The following is a 22,118-nucleotide window of genomic DNA, read 5'->3' as shown; positions in this document are numbered from 1 at the left end:
TGGTGGGAATCTTTTTTTATAGCTTAGGCGGTCACCGAGAAATTCCACACGTTCAAAACGACGAGTATAAAAAAATGGAAACGCAGAGCTCGGAAGTAGTGATCGGGTTAGTGCGCTGTTGTATTGATGTTTGTATCTGCCGTGTATGCGCTCAATGTATATGTGCAGCTGATGCTTGTAGTAGCGTAATGTGTCTAAATGTGTGCCTAATAAAGGTTCCCGAAGACCCTGGGTGTCGGTCGTCTCCGTTTAAAAACATCGCAGTGCTGACGATGAGAAGACTGAGTAACTGCTTTTGAAACGCAAGTTTCTTTACCTGCGAGGGGAAGCTGTCTTCTGAAATAAACACAGTTCGCGGAAAGCTCGTGTTGCGCTTTTATCCTCTCGTTCCGTACAAGAGACGTAGCGTCGTCGTTAAGTTTTATTGAGCTCGATTTGCTCGATTCGGGGCCGCCATAATGAGATGCAGGAGCCGGAGGAACTCTGCTCCCCTGCTTCAGGGACGAAAGCTTCTCTCTTTATGGAGGAACATAGTTTACAATACCGATCCTTTCGTTAGGAAGGACTATAGATACCCTTTTTTTTAAAGATTATGTTGTCGATAAGTCAACAGAAATACGTGCGCGTGTCACTCTGTCTTGCTACAGCAGATATGACAAACGGCGAACTCGGGTGGCGAACGCCAGATTTCCTCGTCTAAAGTAGCGTTTGTCATGAAAAAAGTGATGAATCTTTTGCTTTAACGCATCTCAGGCGCCTGTTTAGTGCCACAATGATGACTGCGGAGAAGCAAGGAACTGGCTCATGTCTGAGAATACCTGAAAACTCCTATGCCTTCGCAGCTGATATTGTAAGCGTCTTTCTGCTGCTCTGAACTCTACGTGTTTATCTCCAACTTAAAATGTTTATCATAGAAAAAAAATAAAAGAGAAAAAATGCGCTTCTGCTCTTTAGGTGGTATTACGCCTGGAAACCAAGACGACCGATTGATCGTTTCATTTATAAATTAAAGGTTGGCTTAAAATTTAGTTAAAACATTTATTCGATGCCCAGCCCAAGTTCAAAGCAGACGCAAGATTGGTCTAAGTCAGGCACGCAGCCAGGAGGTATGGGGGGGGGGGGGGGGGGGGGGGAAGGCTTGTGGGGCCCGGGCTCCTTCCCCCCCCCCCCCCCCCCCCCCCCCCCCCGAAATCTTCTCCTCTCCCCCCTTCCCCTTGAGAAGCAACTGTTGTTAAGTTCGAACAATGGACTTTGTTGGATTGAAACATGTGAGGTTGTTGTAAAACGCTCGTGCAATGTGGGGTAACAGTATACATTTGGCTGGTCTGAATCACCCACCACAGACATGAATATGGTTAAAAGCTGAGATTTTTAAAGGGAAATATATCAACAAATGAAACCCTGTTCCGCTTGTTTTTTTCTCCTAGTGCCTTTCCATCATGGCATTTAAATTCGTATGCTCTCATTTGATGGGATAGATAAAGAAAACTTTCCTCGATATAACTAAACATGGTAATCAGCAAAATACTAATGTAATGTATGTGTAACGACACGTTCTATATTTTTTAACTGCAATAGGAACGAATCTCTTTTTTAGATATGGAACTGGTAACGGAAACGCGTTCCAAAAATCAGAAGGAACGACGGACGATCTTACGTTCCTTTTTTTTGAGGACCGTGTACAACACTGGTCTTGTGGAAGCACTCGTGCCGCCCTGCACGACAGAAACATGCCTATACCTAAAGTTGACGTTTTCTGGACGTGAAGCTATATGGCGGCTGTGAGACGCTGTTTGCTAGGAGACCTGATGGCACTCGGTATTCCTTCATATGTCGAATGTTTTTGGCTCCTTGGTGGACCGCGAGCAAGGAATCTTAATTGTGATATAGAACCACCCCGATGGCGCGCCTTTTGAAGGGAACACTTAAATCGGTTTCTTAACGAATTTCGATGTAATTTAGAACAGCGTCGTAATTAGGTTGTTCATTTATTTAGCAAAAATATAAAAAATGGGTTCAGCTGTATAGGAATATAAGAATATGTAGCTTTGTTTTTATATGCTAAAACAAGTTCACGCAGAACAAAACAAAAAAGAACGTTTACACGATATTTTTCCAATAAACGTAACATTACTTTTTTCTGGAGTATGTGGGCTATGTAATCGAATGTTCTCGTATGTTGTTTAAATACAAACCATGTACTTGGCTAATAAGTCCTACGATCTGTTCAGAAACGCAACCGAAGTGTTACCGAGGGGCTAGCGAAAGGTCGAGATGGCGGCTGACTTCTTGAAGTGGGCGAAAGCTTTTACGTGCTAGAAATAAAATAATTGTTATAGTTACCTTGTGCTGATGCAACCGTTATCAAAATGAAGCCCCTGGGAATATCAAGGAGCTGCGTGATATAGAAATTCTCCTTCTTTATTATTATTTTTTGCGAAACCAGATGAAAAGCTCCTGAAGAAAGTAAAATGTCGTTTTATTTGTTGGTAAAGCCCAAAACCACGACGAAAATCCAAATATGCTGAATTATACATGGTGGCTTGTTTCAGTGAAGCTTCCATTGAAGGTTGAAAATTCGTTGACAGTTCTTATATAGTTCTAAATTCATTGTTGGTTCAAAAGTACACACACACACACACAGATATATAAATACATATATATATATATATATATATATATATATATATAAAGGTAGGGTTGCTATTTTTTACCGCATATTGTTTGATTGTAGATATAATATTTCGGCGTCTCCGTAGAGTCATCAGCCGTATTCACGTTTTCGTTGTAAGTAGAATGGCAAGTTTCGTTTATATTTGTTTCATCCGTCGATCCAATCATCCACACCTGCAAAGCTGAAACAAGTGTTTTGGCGTCAATGTACACACATAGGAAGTTCTAGAATAACGCACTAAATTTCAGCACACGTTTAATAACGCGTGCAAAAAAACAAAAAAAACTTCTACGCTAACATCGGCGCAGACTAGAGCTTTCAAATAGTTATCTAAACACCGCCCTTTAAAAAAAGAAAAAAAGCTTGAGCATTTTAACGGCATCAAGACACCAGACAGTAGTCACAGCTTTTATTGTGCATGCGAAATGCTATGACTAAATTATGAAACCAAGCTTTTGCCTCCAATAACACTTTATATTTGCTTAAATATAAGGATACGACGCTAGCAGTCATTCGGCCGAGTCCGCTCACGTCAACTTCCTTGACTCACGTCTACACTACCACGCGTCGCCTCGGCAAGAGCAGTCTCGTATTCACCTTACCGACAAGCGTTTGCCTGTTGCAACCAGTATGTTTTTGGGTATCGTCGCCCTCCATGCTAAATCTTCAAAACTTTTTTTAATGCATTTTCTGCAGGTGTGAGGAAAGCGCATATCTGTATTGAAAATTGCTGTCGCGACGAGGGCATCTCTACCGCGGTCACGTTTGCCGCTGGGATGCGACTCGCAGTTTCGGCATCGAAGGCCGCTCATCTCGGCCCTTTAGCCTTTTCCCATCCTCTCCTTTTCCTTCAAATGCTGTCGCATTTAAAGGAAAAGGTTACCTCGGCACGCTTGAAGATATTGAAAAGTGCTTAGCGTAGGTACACTAATGAAACTGCTGATAGTGAGTACAAACAGGCGGTCACACAATCAAAGGAAACGTTTTATCCCGCGTGTTGGGACATCTACGCGGTCATTTTATTTGTACGACTGTACCTGGTAATATACATATTATATAAAGCTCTAAGTAGGCCTAAACTCGAGTACGCGCGTTTACTTTGGGATCCTGGGCACGTAAACCTAACATACGTTTTAGAGCGCAGCTCTTAGGCACCCATTTCCGAATTTCGCGGCGTCGCCGTCGGCGTCGGCGTAATTGCGCGCGTTGCGTTATGGGAATAATGCAATTTTCCCGTTAAATTTAGTAGGGAAATTTTAGCTAAATTTAGCGGGACGTTTAGCGAAAATGTCCCGGAGGAGAAGAGGAGGAGGGGAAGGTACAGAGGAGGAGGAGGGGCATACCCTCCCCCCGTACCCTCCTCTCCTCCTCTTCAAGAGCTGCGCTCTAATTCGGCGTTACAAAGAATTGTAAACGTCTTTCATTTTCTTTTTAATCCATTCAAAACCACGCCACCTGCAAGTTCCACTGTAAGGCTTTACGTGATCGTCCTCAGGCAACACGGCAAAGAGAGTCGACTCTCTTGGCCCAAATTCGGCAGCGGCTCTCCTCCTCTCCCCGGAAATGGGAGAGGAGGAGAGCCTGCGTACAGTCAGAATGGGAGAGGGGACGCGGGACGTACCTTCCACTGCATTGCCAAGAAAAGTTGTCGCGGAGTATAGTTAGGAAATTTAGGAGGACGCACACCACAAACCGAGGCTCTGTTAACACATTTAATATCCTGTGCTGTTTATGCACCTGCAAATTGTATAGCAGCTATTAGGCTAAAATAATTTTCACTTCCAGTGTTATATTTTTTACGCCAAATATGTCATTAAATGTGTCGAAGTTGAAAGCTTAGGAATCAACTGCAGCAGAATTCAATTCATCAAATGAAATTAAAAAACAGTAAATCTTTTTTCGGATTATTGTTTCCTGTCAACGCTTACTTTTATCAACATGGTCCCACACAAATTTTTTAACACTATGTTCTTTTTCGACCGCTGTAAGTTGCAGGTTTCTGCCTTGAGTGTCTGTCTGCCTTAAAAAAATATAAACAAAATCCACAGCTACACTTTCGCATTCACACAACGATGGGAAAATCATTACAATATTTTATATTTAAACTTTTGGCGAGCATTTTTTCTTACAATATTTTGCCACCAAGGGGGGAGGCACAACGGAGCATACGCGTCGCTTCTCCTGCAAGAACGACTGTCGCTTCCCGCAGTAATTGGATAGAAAATGCCGTACCACTACGAATCCACGATTACCAGCGACCTCCGCGCGTCCCCGTGCCCCATTGTTCGGCGGCACCTTGAGTTGCAGAGTGAATTATACGACAGTATAAAATGCAGGACATTTTGAAGATTTGAGAATTTCTTGCGGGACGCGGGACACGAGCCCTGAATACGGGACAGTCCCGCGAGCCGCGGGACGGGTGGCCGTCCTACGATGATTTCCCACCAACGTACCCAACTATCTATTCTCCTATGATAGTTGGAAAGGTTTCCGCCATCTATGAGCGACGGCGGAAAACATACTGGTTGTGTGCTTGCCGCTGTCGCTTATAGATGGCGGTAGCTGTCCAGGTAGGTTTTTGTCGACATACCGGCCCGATCATGGGGAATCTAGTCCTTAACAGCTCCGCTGTAAAATCACATCCCGTCGAGACCAGCGCAAGCTTCCTTTGCGCCGATGTCTTCCCTTCGTTCGTTTAGTGTTCGCCCTTGTGACAAGGAATGTCGCAAACTCGTCGGGGTGTATGCTTTTCTTCGCGGTGGCGTGACAGTACAGCAATCACACCACCATCGATGCGATACGCTGCGTGAAATGCTGGAGTGCTGCCTTACCGGACTCGGCCTGCTTCCCTGGTCTCTTTAATAAATGAAGGATTCCAACTTGTATGGCGCCTTCAAATGGATATTCATTTATCTGCGAAGCTGTTCCCTCGCCGAGTCTGGTCGTTATGATCAGTCGGGGGAAAATCAGGAAAGCAGCAATGGCCCTCTCATACCAATGTTACACATTCTTCTGCCATCACCTTAAACATAAAGTAAGAAACCTACCAACATCTCACCTCGTGCGAGATAACAAAGGTACCTTAGCCGCCTCGGGACGATGTCATCACGTTCAAGGAGCAACCAGCTCGCGCCCGAAACCGACGGTGTCGATGTCGGCATATCGGCCAAGTCGCTGTGCAGTCAACGGACTACGTGTTGTCATAGCGCTGCCGGCTCCGCTAACTCCTAGTGATATGTTACAGTCCAAGGGCACTCTACCTAAGCGAGGTAGTAACGCGTTGACGCCAAGCGCCAAACGTTCATCACTACGGTACGCTTGGCCCTAGGAAGGCGGATGACGTCATGGGCAAGTAGCGGGCACGATGGATACACCCAGATGCACCGCGCTCTTCGATGGCTGATATTGAAGCGGTCACCAGAATCGAACATATAGAACGAAAAGTACATCCATCCGTTTGAAATAAGAGCATGTGATTGTCATTAGCAGATAGAGTTGATCATACGAACGTGAGAGTTTTATCTTAAGTTTCGATTCAGTATTCCTTTAATTTTGGTTATACCTTGGCTTTCATAGAATTTATGGTCCCTACATTGTCAGAAAATAAAAATCGAGAACACCTAAGCACTTATCAGTTGTGAATGCGAAAGCATGAATATCGTTTTTCCTCATCTGCGGTGTACTGGCGTGGACGGCCACGTTTCGCTACCGCCGAGGTTGCGGCCGCCGACGATATACAGGGTGTCTTAAATAGCGGCCAGGCTCATTAAATCGACCGCAAAAATCGGTTTCTTAACCTATTACGCTACGATTTTGGGCAGCGCTGCCCACAGATGGTGCACTTTTTCTATAAAATTTGCAAAGAGCGAACTTACCTGAGAAAAAAGTAAAAAAAAAAGATAAAGGCTTAGCTCCTATGGAAACGCAGCGAAGCCGCCCGTCTTCAAACGATCGGGCGCCGTTTGGCACGGGCGACAAGAGATGGTGCAAGCGTTCGCAACGAACGAGCAAACAGCGCCAAGAGCAGCGTCAAATAGCGCCAGGAAGAGGGCTTCTCTGAGGGGTGGCGTTCCTTAGAACTATGACGCGTCCAAGCCAATAGCTATCTAGGAGATGTTTCACTGGGAATTTCTTTCACGTTTTGCGCCCATGTTTTGCATGGTTACAGACGCCGCCGGTTCCGCTCCATGGGACAGTTAATGCTTTCGGATTAAAACAATATGTTGGCCCAAAAATTAGAGCTACATGTGTCGGTTGTCGTACGGCGCGTGTAGTAGCGTCGCATTGTAAAAATTAATAATCAGGCGAACAAAAACGAAAGTATATTAGCTAGCTATAACCACCATAGACCTGATTTACTTTATTGTTTTGAAGAGTTAAAAAATGCAAAAAAGCTGTCAATAAAAATCTCGAATCATCTGATGAGATTTTGCTTGGGATCCCCAGTTGGGACGGAACCGCGAAACTGAAAGCAAACTCGCACCATACAAATCAGGCGTAAGCGGTTGACGACCCTTGTAAGTTTATTGGGTATCATACAAAATCTGAACTTGAAAGTTACTTTGCCGGAAATGTTAAAATAGCAGCCGAAGTTTCGCTAAAAAAGAAACCTAATACTAACGTTTTGATGATGCTTCTTTCTAAGTCATCGCACATAAAATGTTCTGCAAATGACCTGTAATGGAGGGTCACGCACGTGGCTACGAAGTTGGAAAATAAGAATTGTTCATTGTAGAAAACCGCGCGTTTCGCTCAATTCTTTTCTAGGTTTGATGAGGGAACAAACGAGCAGGCTCGAAAGTGACCACTTCGTTTTGTGGAAAAATGTTTTTAGTATAACTCTTTAAAAAAATTACAACATACAGTTCTTATTTTTTTTTTTTTGCTACTACGCATTACCCCTTCATGCCGCCTAACTGTTAGGTCCTTGTTCATGGATCAAAAATTATCAAATGACCTTTTCTAAATGTCAGCATACCCAGGGCTGATATAAGCCTCTCCGTTCCTTGGATGCATCTTTGAGGAAAGGACTTTACAGAAGCGATGCTTCCATTTCTTTGTCTAGTTTCTGCTTTGCTAGCATTTTCCGATGCCAAATTATCAAAAGAGAAGAGGGAAGAACTGCAAGCGAAGAGTTCCGTGAATGCTTGGTTGGTACGTACCTTGTTTTGTTGAAGTCCGCTAGGTTATAGGGTGAAATGGCATATGAAACCAAACCTCGCCATGTATTTTTTTTTTATTTGATAAACACCCTACAATGATCTGGGAGACCGCCTTTAGAGCGCGCGACACTAAAGGGCTGACGTTAAAGCGCGCGACACAAGGGCGCTGCGACAGTAGCGCGCTTGACACTAGAGCGCATGTCACTAGAGCGCATGGCCAGTTGAGCGCGTGACATGAGAGCGCACGACCAATTGAGCGCGCGACACGAGGGCGCACGACCAGTTGAGCGCGCGACACGAGAGCGCACAGTTGAGCGAACACCGCAAAATGTGTGATGTACCCGCTGCTCCACAGACAGAACAAAATTCTGAGGCTTATCGGATCGGAGCATTGGTAATTTTTGAATGATTAAATATGCCTCTAATAAAATAAAAAAATTAAACGGGTACGACTCCTTTTTACGAATTGTTTAGTGACATGGAAGCAAATAGGGGAAAGGGGAGTGGAGTATATAAGTACCGGGAATGTTTGCAGTTGGAGATTTCTTCACGGTGCTATGGTGCGCATCTCGGAAAAGTTTACTTTTTGCTATATTTTGTCTATTTTTGATTGACATTTTGGCACCGATCTATTTGGTGGCTATTTGGACGTCCCTCACATAATATGAAATAGTATTGTGACGTCCATGACCGTAATAAAGACATAAAGACAGCTCACTGCTAAACAAATATCAGGAAAAAGCTCATGGAAGGAAAGCAATTTTATCGAATGCAGAGCTTTCCAGCTCTTTGACGTATACAGGAAAACCTCCCCTGCAAATCTGTAAAATATATTAAAAAATTATGTTCCAAAATCTTAATTCGTTGACGCGTCGTTAAGGTAACACAACGTCAAGGCAATGCCCGTTCTGTATGTCTCAGAAAAGAGTCTACAAAGAAAAAAAATTTGTCTATCGCTTTGTCCATTCTTTACATTCTATAGAAACATAGCTTTTCCCCCTTTGTTTCTAGAAAGTAGTTTAATCTTCTAGGACCGGACGAGAGTGCTTTCATTCAGGAATATACGAATACTAAAGATTACAGAAATCTATGAATATCGAAGAAAAAACCGCAGCACAGACAGAAATAAAACTTTTAGATGTGAATAGACACCCAACTTCAACACAACGATTAGTGCCGCGGGTGGTAAACTTAAAGGATTGATAGTAGGATTCGTAGGTCAGCTTTTTTCGGACAAAAACGTCCCCAGAGAAATACCGCCATGCGTCAATATCTCTCGAGGCCAGATTCCGAGGAGCGCATAAGAGACGGTGACATTGACCGCATTAGCAGGCCGCGTTTTTGCACGACGCAAATATGTGCACACTCATTTGTATTGTACAATTGTCATGTGTGACAGTATGAATGGTTGGCGTATGACACTTGGCATGACAGCGCCTTTCCCTAAATGAATCTTGAAAACTCCAGAATACGGGGAAGCATGTTACATGTTGCTTCTTTCTTTTCTAAACATTTTAAAATAATTTAAAATAAATATGAGTGAGGTGGGTGGTGAACTTCATTACTTAAGATCAAAGACCTAAGAAAGCTAGATAAGCTGCAATGTTTTTTTTTAATGTTGAAATGGACGCTACAGATATTCTTTTTTTTTTCTGCTGTCAGCTTTTTGTAACACATTTTGGTTTGTCATATGCCAAAATTTCGTCGACTCATTTCGCAATGTCCTTGCTGAATGCCGTGACGTTAATCCCCGCCAATTTCACATAAAACGCGCGATGTCCGAACAAGTGCTGCAGAACCCAGGCATCCTGGGTTCAATCCCCGCCCCTGCCCGTTTCGATCTGGATGAGCATCGTATCGGCGTGCGGTCGTGTATCACTACTGCGCGGTGCACGTTAAAGACCCCAGGCTAGCGGTCGTACTGCACTGGCTACATTGCTCATCTACAGCTGAGACACCAGACGCCCACTGAGGCAGACTAACTTCCGGCTGTGTAAACATACACCTAACAATTAGCTTTTTGCGAACAACTGCATCGTTGGTCGGGTCGGGCTACTGGCGCTGGACTGGTTGTGCGCTCTCGTGGCGTGCGCTCTAATGACACGCGAGCTAATGTCGCTGCGCTCTCGAGTCGTGCACACTAACGTCGCAGCGCTCTCGAGTCGCGCGCTCTAACGTCGTGGCGCTCTACTGTCGGCGCTCTAAGTTCGACGCTCTTGTGTCGTGCGCTCTAGTGTTGTACAGCCCATTGATCTTTGGCTCTCAACTGGAACGTGTTCTTTTCTGGTCTTCTGTATTTATCTTGTCCCATAGAGCGCGCCAAGTAATGTCATAGCTTCGTAATTCTGCGCTTCACCGTAATCCTGGCGGTATAACAGCAGTGGAGGCTGATAGACACCGTGCGCCTGCCCGACTGTACCTCTCCGCTCTGCAGTCGGCATGTAGTCGCAGACAACACCAATCAAAGTTTGGAAAGCCGAAACGTCAGTCACGTCCGCGTCCACTTAAACTAGCCATGCATCGGTCACTTCGAGGGTTGGGTGGTATAAAAAAACTATCCACACCGGTGCGAGACGCGCTGCAAAGCACAAGTCTTTAGAGGCGAACTTTGTCATTTAAACATTGAGTTGTTTTTAAGATAGAGACATGTCAGTATCTCTATCTTACATGCGAAATTATGAATCAAGTAACTTGCAAAGCAATGAGCGAGAAACGTTTGCGCGTGTACGTAACAGACTCTAATGTTTATCAAAGAAGCTATACGGTAAATTTTGTATATGTGATATTTCAAGTCGTAGCTCAGTTCCTGTAAAGCATTACAGCATGCTCGGTATTGTCAATGCCATGGTAGTCTTACAACTGCACTGTTACGTTCTCGGCAAGACCTGTACACGATAATAGTACATTATTAATTAGAGACATCAAAAACATCAAGGTACGCATGTGTGTTCCTAGAACCGTTATATTTGTGCAATTTTTTCTTAGGGAGCACTTCTGCAACATATTTAGTTTCTGGTCACTATCATGAAGACGCGTAATATTTCCGAGGATGACCGATGGACTCACAGTATCCACCTAAATTAAAATTGCATTGTTTAAATAGACGCGTCTTACACTTTCGGAAAACACTTGATGTTTGCCAATCTCTCTCATGGCACAATTCGATCCTTAGAAGGACCTTCTCAAGCTGAGATGCTTGAAGTACGCCACTGGTCATCCTTAGAGTCGAGTCTAACGCCAGAGAAGGGTTGGTGTGCGTGGAGTAAATAAAGGATGAATCTCGTCATTTATACGCTTAATTCCTTCTTGTGGTTAGTGTTGATGCTGATGGAGCGTTTGAATATCGGCGCTCGAGTGCAATTATGCGAGAAGTTTCATTACATTGTGTTGTTATTTCATTTCAGCTGTTTACTGATAAACATGCACATTACCTTCTGTATCGTTCAATAGAAAACGATACTGCATATGGAGGATTTAAACCCTGTGTTAATATGTCATTGAAAATGTGTTGGGACGGCAGTCTGGTCCTCTGGTACAATTTCTATTATAATGATATCCCTGCAAGTGATATGTACGTATCATCTTTTACCGATTTTTAGAACAAATGCGCGGCGGTTAAAACGAAATATAAAACATATTTTCGCGGTCGTTTTTGTTGCTTGTTCAGCAAAGGTTTGTCCAAGGGGTCACTCTTAGAAAAATATTTATTGACTTTCCCAAAAATATTTATACATTATAGTGTATAGAGACTGTATATATACAACAGAAAATGTATCCACTTTTTATCCACTGTTTATAGCTTCTTGACAGAGTTTTATACACTTTCAACACTACTTAGCGTACTAAATTAGACATTAATAGCATAGAAAACAGGTTTTGAGATTATTTCTCCCCTATATAACAAAAATAGGTAAGTGTTTGGTGAAAAACAAAAAAACAAAACTTATATACCCAACAATAATTTTATATATTGTCACAATAGGTCCACGGACACTTCACTTGCCACTTGCCGCGTGTACATACACATGAGAAATACAGACACCAGTGAGAACTCGTCATACTAGTAATTTAATGGTGTTGACTGCTAGACCGCTATATAGAGCAGGGGACTCAAACCGTAATTGTAACCGAAACCGAAAACCGTTTAGGGACGAAATTCTTTCAATAACCGTGACCGGAACGAAACCGTTATTTGAAATGTATAAAAACAGTAACCGTAACCGTAAATTATTTACCGGCAACCGTTATTAACTGATATTAACCGAAAAATCAAAATATTAGTTTTCTCAAGAATGGCCTCGAAGATGGAGCTTGAAATGTGGCCATTGGACAGAGTTACCGTCAGCGAGTGGTGCACCGGGTAATACATTTCCATTCAATCTAACTTTCGGATTAAGAATACTTCGTTGGAATCACTGGTCCAGCTTATAATACAAAGTATATTTTAAATCTCTTACACTCATACAACCGCTACCTACATTCAGTATGTGTCGCCTTCAGGGTATTAACTAATAAGTTAGAATTCTGAGATATCCACCCAACTCGTTTCTATCAGAACTACCGATGTTCCTGACCTACTGTAGCTATGTAGAAACGAGGAAAATTGACCAGCATGCAGAGCTGGCGGCAACCAAAACCTGGGCCGGTTGCTAGAAGTAGTGTCTCCGTTGAGACTGCTCAAACAAAGCGCTGCCAAGGCTCGGGCGCGCGAGCGTCTGAGACTCGGCTTAAGCTCGAGCGCTCGCCTTAACAGCGCTTTCTTTGAGCAGTCTCAACTGAGACTCTGCTTCGAGCAAGCCGGCCCTGGTGTTCATTTTGTATGAAACGTGTCGTGAGTGACGATTTTGGAACAAAGCAGAAAGAAAAAAAAAATGTCAGAGCTTTTACATTGACGTTTTACATAAAGTTCATGGCCAGATTAGAGCAGATTGTGTGTCGGCCCCGTGCCGTCTGCGCGCGCATCCTCGTCGTCATAAGCGGGTTCTGGCACGCGCCACAGGAGCACCGCTACACTATTTTCTCTCTAACTTTTTTATGTTTCTTTTTAGGGTGATTCATTTCTGCTAATCGCCACCTTCCATTAAAGATATTTATTTTTGCAGGTGTCGTTGTCGTTGCCGGTGCTCTTCGGCACGCTCACGAATTTCACGCCAACGTCACAGTTCCTCCGCAACACCAAAATCCAGCACATTGGCGATTTTGAAGTTAATGCGTGTGTAGTATCGTGGGTATTACCGCGTGAGCAGTAGCGATATTACCGCGTGAGCAGCAAGACAATACGCGAGCCCGCCACGCAGACCAGAGAGCAGTACGAGCAGGGACTATGGAGCATGCTGCGGTTCGAGTCTATCCTATCTTTTTTGCCTTATTAAGTACGTGAGTTTGTTGTGATGTAGCGTTCGCCTCTATACATAACATTTGGCGACGAGTCTAAGCAACGGCAAGGAGCATGGCAACGAAAGAGAACGGACCAGGACAGGCACTTGGACGTCTGGAGGAGTTCGACAAATCAAAACCGGAGTCTTGGCCGCAGTACGTTGAGCGACTCGGGTTCTTCCTTTTGGGGAACGGGATCGTGGACAACGCAGTGAAGCGGGCCGTCGTCTGCAGCGAGTGTGGACCTTCCACATACGCCTTGCTTCGATCACTCTGCTCTCCGAAGATACCAATTGACGTACCTTTCGAAGAGCTGTTAGCCATTCTAACGAAGCACTTCGCACCGAAAACATCGGTAATTGCTCACCGATTTACGTTTATGTTCAACAAGCGTTGCCAACGTCAAGGCGAGTCCGTGGCGAACTACATCGCAGAGTTGCGTCGCCTCGCTGAACACTGCGATTATTCATCATATTTGGATGAGATGCTTCGAGATCGTTTGGTATGCAGGGTCGGCGAAGAAGCTGTAATGCGCCGTCTTCTCGCCGAACCAGACCTCACCTTCGCAAAGGCTCAGGACCTTGCGATCGCGGCAGAGTATGCCAAAAAACGTACGCAAGAAATGCGTGACCTTCATAGCTCGGAGGCGGCTGAAGTTTGCTACATCGACAGAAACATCTTGCATAAAGCGTCGAACAGCTCATCGACGCAAGGCAACTACCCTGGCAAGGTTAAGACTTCTCCAAGCTTAGTTGGCAAATGTTGGCGCTGCGGTGGTACACACGACGTGAGTAACTGCAATTTCGCTTACGCTGTTTGCCATTTCTGTGGCAAGAAAGGGCACATTGCATGTGCCTGCCGCCAGAAGATGGCCAAGTCCAAAAACAGCGCTTCGAAAGCGGGATCAAGCTATAAGCTGGAGTTAGACAGAACTTCCAAGGTGAAGTATCGTCTAAACTTCCTTAAGCCGGCAGAGATAGTCGAATTTCAAGTAAATGGAATGCCCATCTGCATGGAAGTAGTTTCCGGAGCAGCTTGTGCTGTCATCGATCTGAGGACAATGCGTCGCCTTGGACTAACAAAGAAGAAACTGATGACAACAGAAATCACTCTCAGGACATATTTTCAACGAAAACTGACGGTTCTCGAAAGTGTTAATGTTCCTGTGAAATTCAAAGGAAAGGATCACACGCTACCACTGCTGGTAGTGAAAGGAAGCGGCGAAAGCCTGCTGGGAAGGAACTGGTTTCGAGCACTGGGAATCAAGATTCAAGGAATTCATCAACTATCCGAGTCTCTGCCCCGGATGCATGGACTAGAGAAGGAATTTCCCAACGTCTTCGAGTCAGGACTTGACGAAAGCAAAGTACCCGAAGTTCACATCCAGCTCAAGCCAGACTCCAAACCAGAGTACCACAAGCCTCGAGCTGTTCCCTTGGCACTTCAACCAAAAGTGGAAGACGCCATCACACACCTAGTACAACAAGGAATTCTGGTTCCAGTGAGGAACTCTGAATGGGCTACGCCAGTCGTACCTGTGGTGAAGCCAAGCGGCAAGGTACGACTATGTGGTGATTATAAATGCACCATTAATCCAGTATTGGAGTGGGAAGATTATCCACTGCCAACAGCAGAACAGCTGTTAGGTAAACTGGCATGTTGCCGGTGGTTTTCAAAGTTGGACCTGGAGCAAGCCTGTCAGCAGCTTTCTGTTGATGAACACACGTCCAACCTACTTACACTGAGTGCTCACAAAGGACTTTTTATGGTAACAAGGTTACAATTTGGTGTCGCTACTACTGTAGCTATTTTTCAACGTCGCATGGAGCACTTGCAAGCCGGATTACCGGGAGTTAAAGTGTTCCTTGACGATATCCTAATCGGTGAATCCGACTCAAGAGAACATTACCTTCGAGTCCGTGCAGTTCTACAAAGAATCGAAAAGGACGGACTACACTTGGAACCAAAAGAAGTGCGCTTTTAGAGTGAAAGAAGTGACGTTCCTGAGTTACAAGATAGACCAAAACGTGGTACACCCAACACAGGACAAGGTGAGAGCAATCCATGATACACCTGCGCCTAAAAACAAGAAGAAACTTCAAGCCTTCTTAGGGCTCTTGAACTTTTATAATCGCTTCCTGCGTGGAGCTTCAGACGTGTTGGAGTTTCTCCACCGACTTCTAAGGGACAGAGTAAAATGGAGTTGGTCATCCAAAGAAGCAAAGGCCTTCAATGATGCAAAAAAACTTCAAAAGAATGTTCTGAACATTCTGCATGCCTCGCATCCCGGTGTTGTGGGCATGAAAGGCTTAGCTAGAAGCTGCGTATGGTAGCAAGGACTAGACCAAGGGTGGCCAAGCTGTGGCTCGGGAGCCGCATGCGGCTATTCGCGTGTTAAAGTGCGGCTCGCGGATCCCTTCCCTACACCCCCCCCCCCCCCCCCCCCCCCCGCCCCCAACTCACCTCGGCTACACGAGCACTTCCCCAAAAAGAGAAATGGACTGCGTTTTAAATCGGAAAACAGGTTGCGGTTTAGTAGTCTTGTGCTGCTGCTACCTTACGTATAGTCTGCTTTTGACTTGGATAGAGTGAAAGTAGTTAAAGTTTCGTTTATTGCTAGATGGACAAAAATACCCCCCCCCCCCCCCCCCCAACCCACTTCCCCTTGCGGCTCTTGGAAGTTTCGTGGTTTTGTTTGCGGCTCTTATGCCGGGTCAGCCTGGCCACCCCTGGACTAGACCAACAGATCGAAGAATGTGTTCGATGCTGTACGACTTGTCAGGAGACGCGAAATGCACCGGTCCAAGCTCCAATCCATCCATTGGAGTGGACGGTGAACCATGGTCCAGACTACACATGAATTTTGCCGGCCCTTTTGAAGGCAAGATATTTTTTATCGTCATTGACTCACACTCAAAATGGGTCGAAGTACGTTTAGGGAGAACGACTTTAGCGGCGAAAGTCATTCGAAGTTTAAGAGAACTGTTTGCGACACATGGAGTGCCGGATGCGCTGGTTTCTGTCAACGGAGCTGCCTTCACTTCGGCAGAGTTTCGAGAGTTCGCAGACAGCAACGATATTCGACTTTCGTTTGTTTCATCGTATCATCCAGCTTCCAACGGCCAAGCTGAAAGGATGGTTCAGGAAACCAAGAAGTCGCTGTCACGCCTGAAGGAAGGAGACTGGTCCACAAGGATATCAAGATTTTTTATAACTCAACATGTTCTACCTTCCACTACTAGTGGGAAAAGCCCAGCCCAGTTGATGTTAGAACGTAAGCTACGAACAGCTTTAGACCTGCTTCATCCACGATTGAAAGACAAGGGACGTTCATAGAGCAGAGGAAGGAAACAGTCACTTTTCACAAAGATGCGACGGTCTGGGCAAAGGATCTGCTGTCACCCCACCCTAAGTGGTTGGCAGGAAAAACGATGAAAAATTGTGGACCTCTGTCCTACAAAGTGCTATACGCCTCGCAAGTGGGCTCCTTTTCGTCTTCTGCGCATGGGAAAGGAAGTAGCGGTGACATCAGAACGCCGAGCCCTGATTGGCTGATCGCGACCCCCTATCTGAGCGTCGTCTGCTCCTTGCAACGTCGTCTGCTCGCATCGTCGTCTGCGTCTGTCTTACCTTTCCTGCGACTTTCGGAAGTACAGGTCTTTACGAGCGAGCTCGACTTCGCCTTTCAGAAAGAGCAGACGAAATATCTCGAGAGGTACGTTGTTTTTGTCTTACAACTAGCAGACGTGCATCAAGAACAGAAGTCGAAGGACTCACAGTTAGGTGTCCCGGGGCGCCGAGGTTTGTTGGCTAAGAACCGAGAGTGAGCGTCCGCAAGTTCCCTCCCAATACTTTTCCCTTGTTTCGTGTGCGGCGAGACTCCTCACTCTTTAACGGCGTCGGCGGGTTGGCGCAGTTAAGGTCGTCTGCTTTACGTCTGCTAGTCAAAGCAATGGCTGCTTTACCTTTCCTGTGTCTGTCGGAGATTCAACGCTTTTTCACCGGCGAGTCACCGCTGCCTCGGAAAACAAGGAGATGACGAGAGGAAGAGATTGACCTCTTAATCTAAAATTGAGAGGGTAGAAGCTGAGCTAGTTGGTGGTACATATTACAATGGTTAAACTAGTGGTTAAACCAGCTGAACTACGAAAATAGGGAGAAAGGAGTAAAGACAAGCAATCGCTGGAATACTAACTATTTAATAATGATCCTTCGTTTTCCTCTCTTTGTCTACTGGCGTTGTGGCTACCTTCTCGGAACTTATTCCATCATTTAATGTTGTTGCTCCTTCATTAATGTCTTCATTTTCTTCCTACTTGATCTTTCTGTGCCATCTCGGATACTGGTTTTCCGAAGGAATCTTTTTTCGCTTTCCTGTAGGGCAATAGATGGTGAACTAACGCAGTTTTCTTTATCTGCTACGGCCAAGGCCTCAAGTATTTCGCGGGCGAGCTGGTCTTTGTGGTGAGCTAAGATGGTTCCCATTTCGAGCTTGGCCTCGCACGTGTATGCTCGACAATGAGCAGCTAAATGCCCTGCCCTGTTAGGGCTCTTATGTTTGCTGCATGCTCACGTGCTCGATCGTTCACGCACCTTCCCGTTTGTCCAATATACACACGCCCACATGACAGTGGTATGTTGTAAACTACTCCCTTTTCGCATTGGACGTATTTATTCTTATGTTTGGTGTTGCAAGTGCCGTTGTTGGCCTCCACTAGATTAACCTTCCGGAACATGGCATACCCCTTGTTGGGTGCCAAGCGCACTACTTTGACGTCCTGCCTTGTGGCGATCTTTTTCAACCTATATGGGTGACATCATGAATATACGGAACCACCGCGAAAGGTGATCTAGGAACCTTCTTTAGTGTGTTAGAATCATTCTTTCGGCTGCATGTCTTGATGTTTTGGCAGAGTTTTTCACAGATGGAGGCTAAGAAGGGTCTCGGATATCCGGCCTCATGGAGTCTGGAGATTTGAGTCTCGAAGCTTCGTCCCATCTGATGTGAACACGTTTTTTTCTGAGGCTAGCTGTGAGAGCTGTGGTGGCGACCCCTTGCTTTACATTTTTCGAATGTTCACAGTCAAAGGGAAGGAACCCATTACCCGATTGCGCTTCGTATCTCCAACAAACGTGTTCATTTTGGAAGTCTAAGGCCAAATCCAGAAACCTGATAGACTTATCAACGGGAAGCTCGTATGTAAAGGTGAGGCCCATGCAATTTGTTTGAAAATCCCTAAGAGTGGTGTTAAGGCATCCGTCTGATGTTTCATCAACTTCGGTGGTACATAAAATAAGAAAGTCATCAACATACCGAAAAATAACTGCAACCCGTGGATCTTTCAAAGCTTGTTGTATAGCAACCTCACACGCGCCTAAAAAGACGTCGCACAAATATGGTGCCACTTTTGACCCGATACACGCTCCACTCTTCTGGACGAAGTGCTGATCTTGGTAAGTCACTACCGTTGCGGAGAGGTTAACCCTTAAAAACTCCAAGAAGGTATCTACGCTAACACCTGCTCCATTTTGGAACTTCGCATGGCCTTGATTTTCAATGGTATTTCTGAGGACGTGCAACAGCCTTGCTTGAGGGATGGAGTAGTACATGTCCTGTACGTCCAAGGAAAACCCTTATACTATACTATTTCCTTTTTCTTCAAGATAAGTTATTACTTGCTCTGAGTTGGGAATCCGGAATGGATCCTCAATGTGTATTTTTGGGAGATGTTGTGCCAAAAACCTTGAAACACATGCTTGCCACGTTGTCCTCTCGGAGACTATGGCCCGAAAAGGAATGCCCTCTGTGCGTTTTGGCGGAGAGAAACACCGAAAGCTGGCCGTTTGCCGCTCCTTTGATCTTGGTGCAAAGGCTGGCTTGATTTTGGTCGAACAGGTCAATGATGGTTCTTTTTGCTGCTTTTGCCCGTTTATCGTCTACTTTAATGAAATGCTTATTGATCGCTTGTTGGGCCTTTTCTTCATAGATGTTTGAATTCAGAACCACAAAACCACCTTCTTTGTCCGAGACGCAAAGTTTAAGGTCTTTCCTTCGTAACTCTTGAATGGTAGACCTGAAGCTCACCTTTGCCTTGCCCTAGTGTTTGAGGTTTTCAAAGGCTTGCATGCCCTCATCTATAATTTGAGGGCCTTTCTCTTGGGGGGCCTTGGCGGCTATCTTCCTTACGAGAGCAACGTTGTCCACCCTCTCGAGCTTGGGAGCTATGGCGAACTTAGGCCCTTTTTCCAGCACCTGTCTTGCTGTTGTGGAAATCTCTACATTGCCGATCACCTGGATCGGATGCTTCTTCTCAAGTTCCTTGACTAGTCGATGTGCTGCCAAAAGGTGACGCCAAATCGGGAGGAAACTTTGAATCCATAGGTTCTCCGTCGTATACCTTGTCATTGCGATGTGGTTGGAAAATCAGTTGTAGGTAGGACATCTATCTCGCAGAACATCGGTGAGGAGGCGGACTTGCCGCCATTTTTCGGACCTGAGGATCTTGGACACTCGTTGAGCGTGCCCCTGGAATGGCTTTACCGCTCCAAAGAAGTATTGCACTTCAACCAGTAGGATCTTCTTTTGTATGTTCCGAGAGAGCAGTCTTGCTTGGCAGATGGAAGTTGCAATACAGAGGCATAGGACCTCCGGTTTCAGAAGGTTGAAATTAAGAATAGGCGTGCTCAGATGACTAGAAAGATAACTAACAGGGGGTAGAAGCTGAGCTAGTTGGTGGTACATATTACAACGGTTAAACCAGCTGAACTACGAAAATAGGGAGAAAGGAGTAAAGACAAGCATCAGAATTAATTGGGGGGCTAGCTAGACAAGCAATCGCTGGACTACCCACTACTTAATAATGATCCTTCGTTTTCCTCTCTTTGTCTGCTGGCGTTGTGGCTACCTTCTCGGAACTTATTCCATCATTTAATGTTGTTGCTCCTCTATTAATGTCTTCATTTTCTTCCTACTCGATCTTTCTGTGCCATCTCAGATACTGGTTTTCCGAAAGAATCTTTTTTCGCTTTCCTGTAGGGCAATAGATGGTGAACTAACGCAGTTTTCTTCTTTATCTTCTATGGCTAAGGCCTCTCCATCTCGGCACAAAAGACGGCTGTGTTCGCATGTTCCCGCCGTCCTCTTCGCCACGGGTTTCAACGTTTAACTTAATCTAAGATCCGATTGACACGTGTGCGAAACTACCGTTATCTGGGCGTTGATCTCGACTCGCGGCTCTGCTGGCGTCGCCACGTAACTACTCTTGTACGGCAGAGCACGATGACAACCTCTCTTATTCGTAGGCTTCGTGGCCTTGATTGGGGACCAACTCCTCGAGCCCTAACTAACGTGCATCGAGCGCTGAACCTGTCTCGGATTCTTTATGTCGCGCCGTACTTGCCCCCTACTCGCTCTCTGTGGGATCAGCTGGAACGACGCCATCGCGCTGGACTAAGGATGGCCCTAGGGCTCCCCTCTTACTCTCGAATAGAGGCAACGTGGATTGAGGCCCAGGAAATGCCAGTATCTTTGCACGCAAAGGAACGGGCTCTTCGCCATCTGGTTCGACTCGCCCAGTCGAGCAGCGGTGGTTCTCTTTACGAGGATATCCAACGGCGGCATTGTTCTCATTATGGCAGACACTGCAGCACTTTGATAGAGGCGCTCGTATCTACACCAGCTGTTCAGCGTTCTCCAGCCGATTCACCGTGGAGTCAACATCCATTCACCGTATATGATGACATCCCTGACTTTCATGGAAAATCACGGCATTCCTCGCTGTTTCATCGACTACGGCCGAGCTTTGTGGAATTCACGCAGCTCTTCTTTATATCTTGAAAAGGCCACCAGAAAACTGGCTGCTCGCAACGGACTCTCAGTGTGCAGTGCAAAGCATTCGAAGTGGCAGAGACGTTAATGCCAACATGACTCGTGAGATATTTAACTTGGGACGCCTACTTGTTTTCCGAGGCTGTAACATTCGAGTGCAATGGATACCTTCACATGTCGGCATTCTTGGAAATGAAAAGGCGAACCAACTGGCTTCCAACGCTTTGCTCCTACCTACTGCTACTTTACAGCTTCCGACCCAGACTGACTCAAAAATAGCAATCCAAACCTGGATACAGCATAGACATCCGGTTTCAAGAATTGCAGCGCATGACCCGCCTCCCCTGGCATGTACGCGGGGCTTAACACGCAAGTTTGCTTACCGTCTTCACCGTCTTAGATCAGATTCCGCTTATACAAACGTTAACTACTACCTTCTTTGCGCGAAGATACGATCTGTGAAGATACGATCTGTGAAGATTGTATTTGTATGGAGAATCGTGCTCTCGATCTGGTTATTCGCTATAGCGTTTATGCGCAATGCGATGATTGGTTGTATATGTGATTTGCGGGAAAGTAGAAGCAAGGGCCTTGTTCCTAAATAGTGCGGTTAATACTCTAGTAAATACGGTATATTATAATATAATATAAGCACACCCTACCGGATATTGAGAGGCCTATATTTAAAATCCTGACTCCGCCGTTTATTTTGGTTCACGGTGCTTTCTTAAAACATTGATCAATTCGATCAAGTAAGGTTTAGTTATCTGCACATTTTTAATTTTTATATATATATATATATATATATATATATATATATATATATATATATATATATATACCGTTTTTTTATTTTTTTTGCAGATTACTTTAAAAAAAAGCCATGAAAGCTATACACTTATACGGTTTGTGCGAGTGAGTTATACGCCAAGGGAAACATTATGTGGGTGGCTAATCTTTGCGATAAGTCGACTAATTAGTTAAAATTAACTAATTAACTATTTAATTAGTGAAACTAGACAAATCGTTCCAATTAGCAACTTGCTGAGAGTTATCGAAAACCACTAAATAAGTCATT

The 22,118-nt window shown here is 45.0% G+C and overlaps 1 protein-coding gene across 1 annotated transcript in view; it reads left to right on the top strand.

The window, feature by feature from the left end:
* The first annotated feature begins 7,717 nt into the window (after window positions 1-7,717).
* LOC120836986 overlaps window positions 7,718-22,118 on the top strand; it is a 47,491-nt gene continuing 33,090 nt past the window's right edge. The window contains exons 1-2 of the mRNA XM_040206143.1: window positions 7,718-7,828; window positions 11,241-11,407. Coding sequence (XP_040062077.1) covers window positions 7,718-7,828; window positions 11,241-11,407 — 278 coding nt within the window. The remainder of the gene's footprint in view (window positions 7,829-11,240; window positions 11,408-22,118) is intronic.

The sequence above is a fragment of the Ixodes scapularis genome, unplaced genomic scaffold (assembly GCF_016920785.2).
Source record: "Ixodes scapularis isolate PalLabHiFi unplaced genomic scaffold, ASM1692078v2 PGA_scaffold5__190_contigs__length_132052651, whole genome shotgun sequence".
Lineage (NCBI taxonomy): Eukaryota > Metazoa > Arthropoda > Arachnida > Ixodida > Ixodidae > Ixodes > Ixodes scapularis.
The sequence above is the reverse complement of the archived record's forward strand: the minus strand, read 5'-3'. Positions and strand labels throughout refer to the sequence as shown.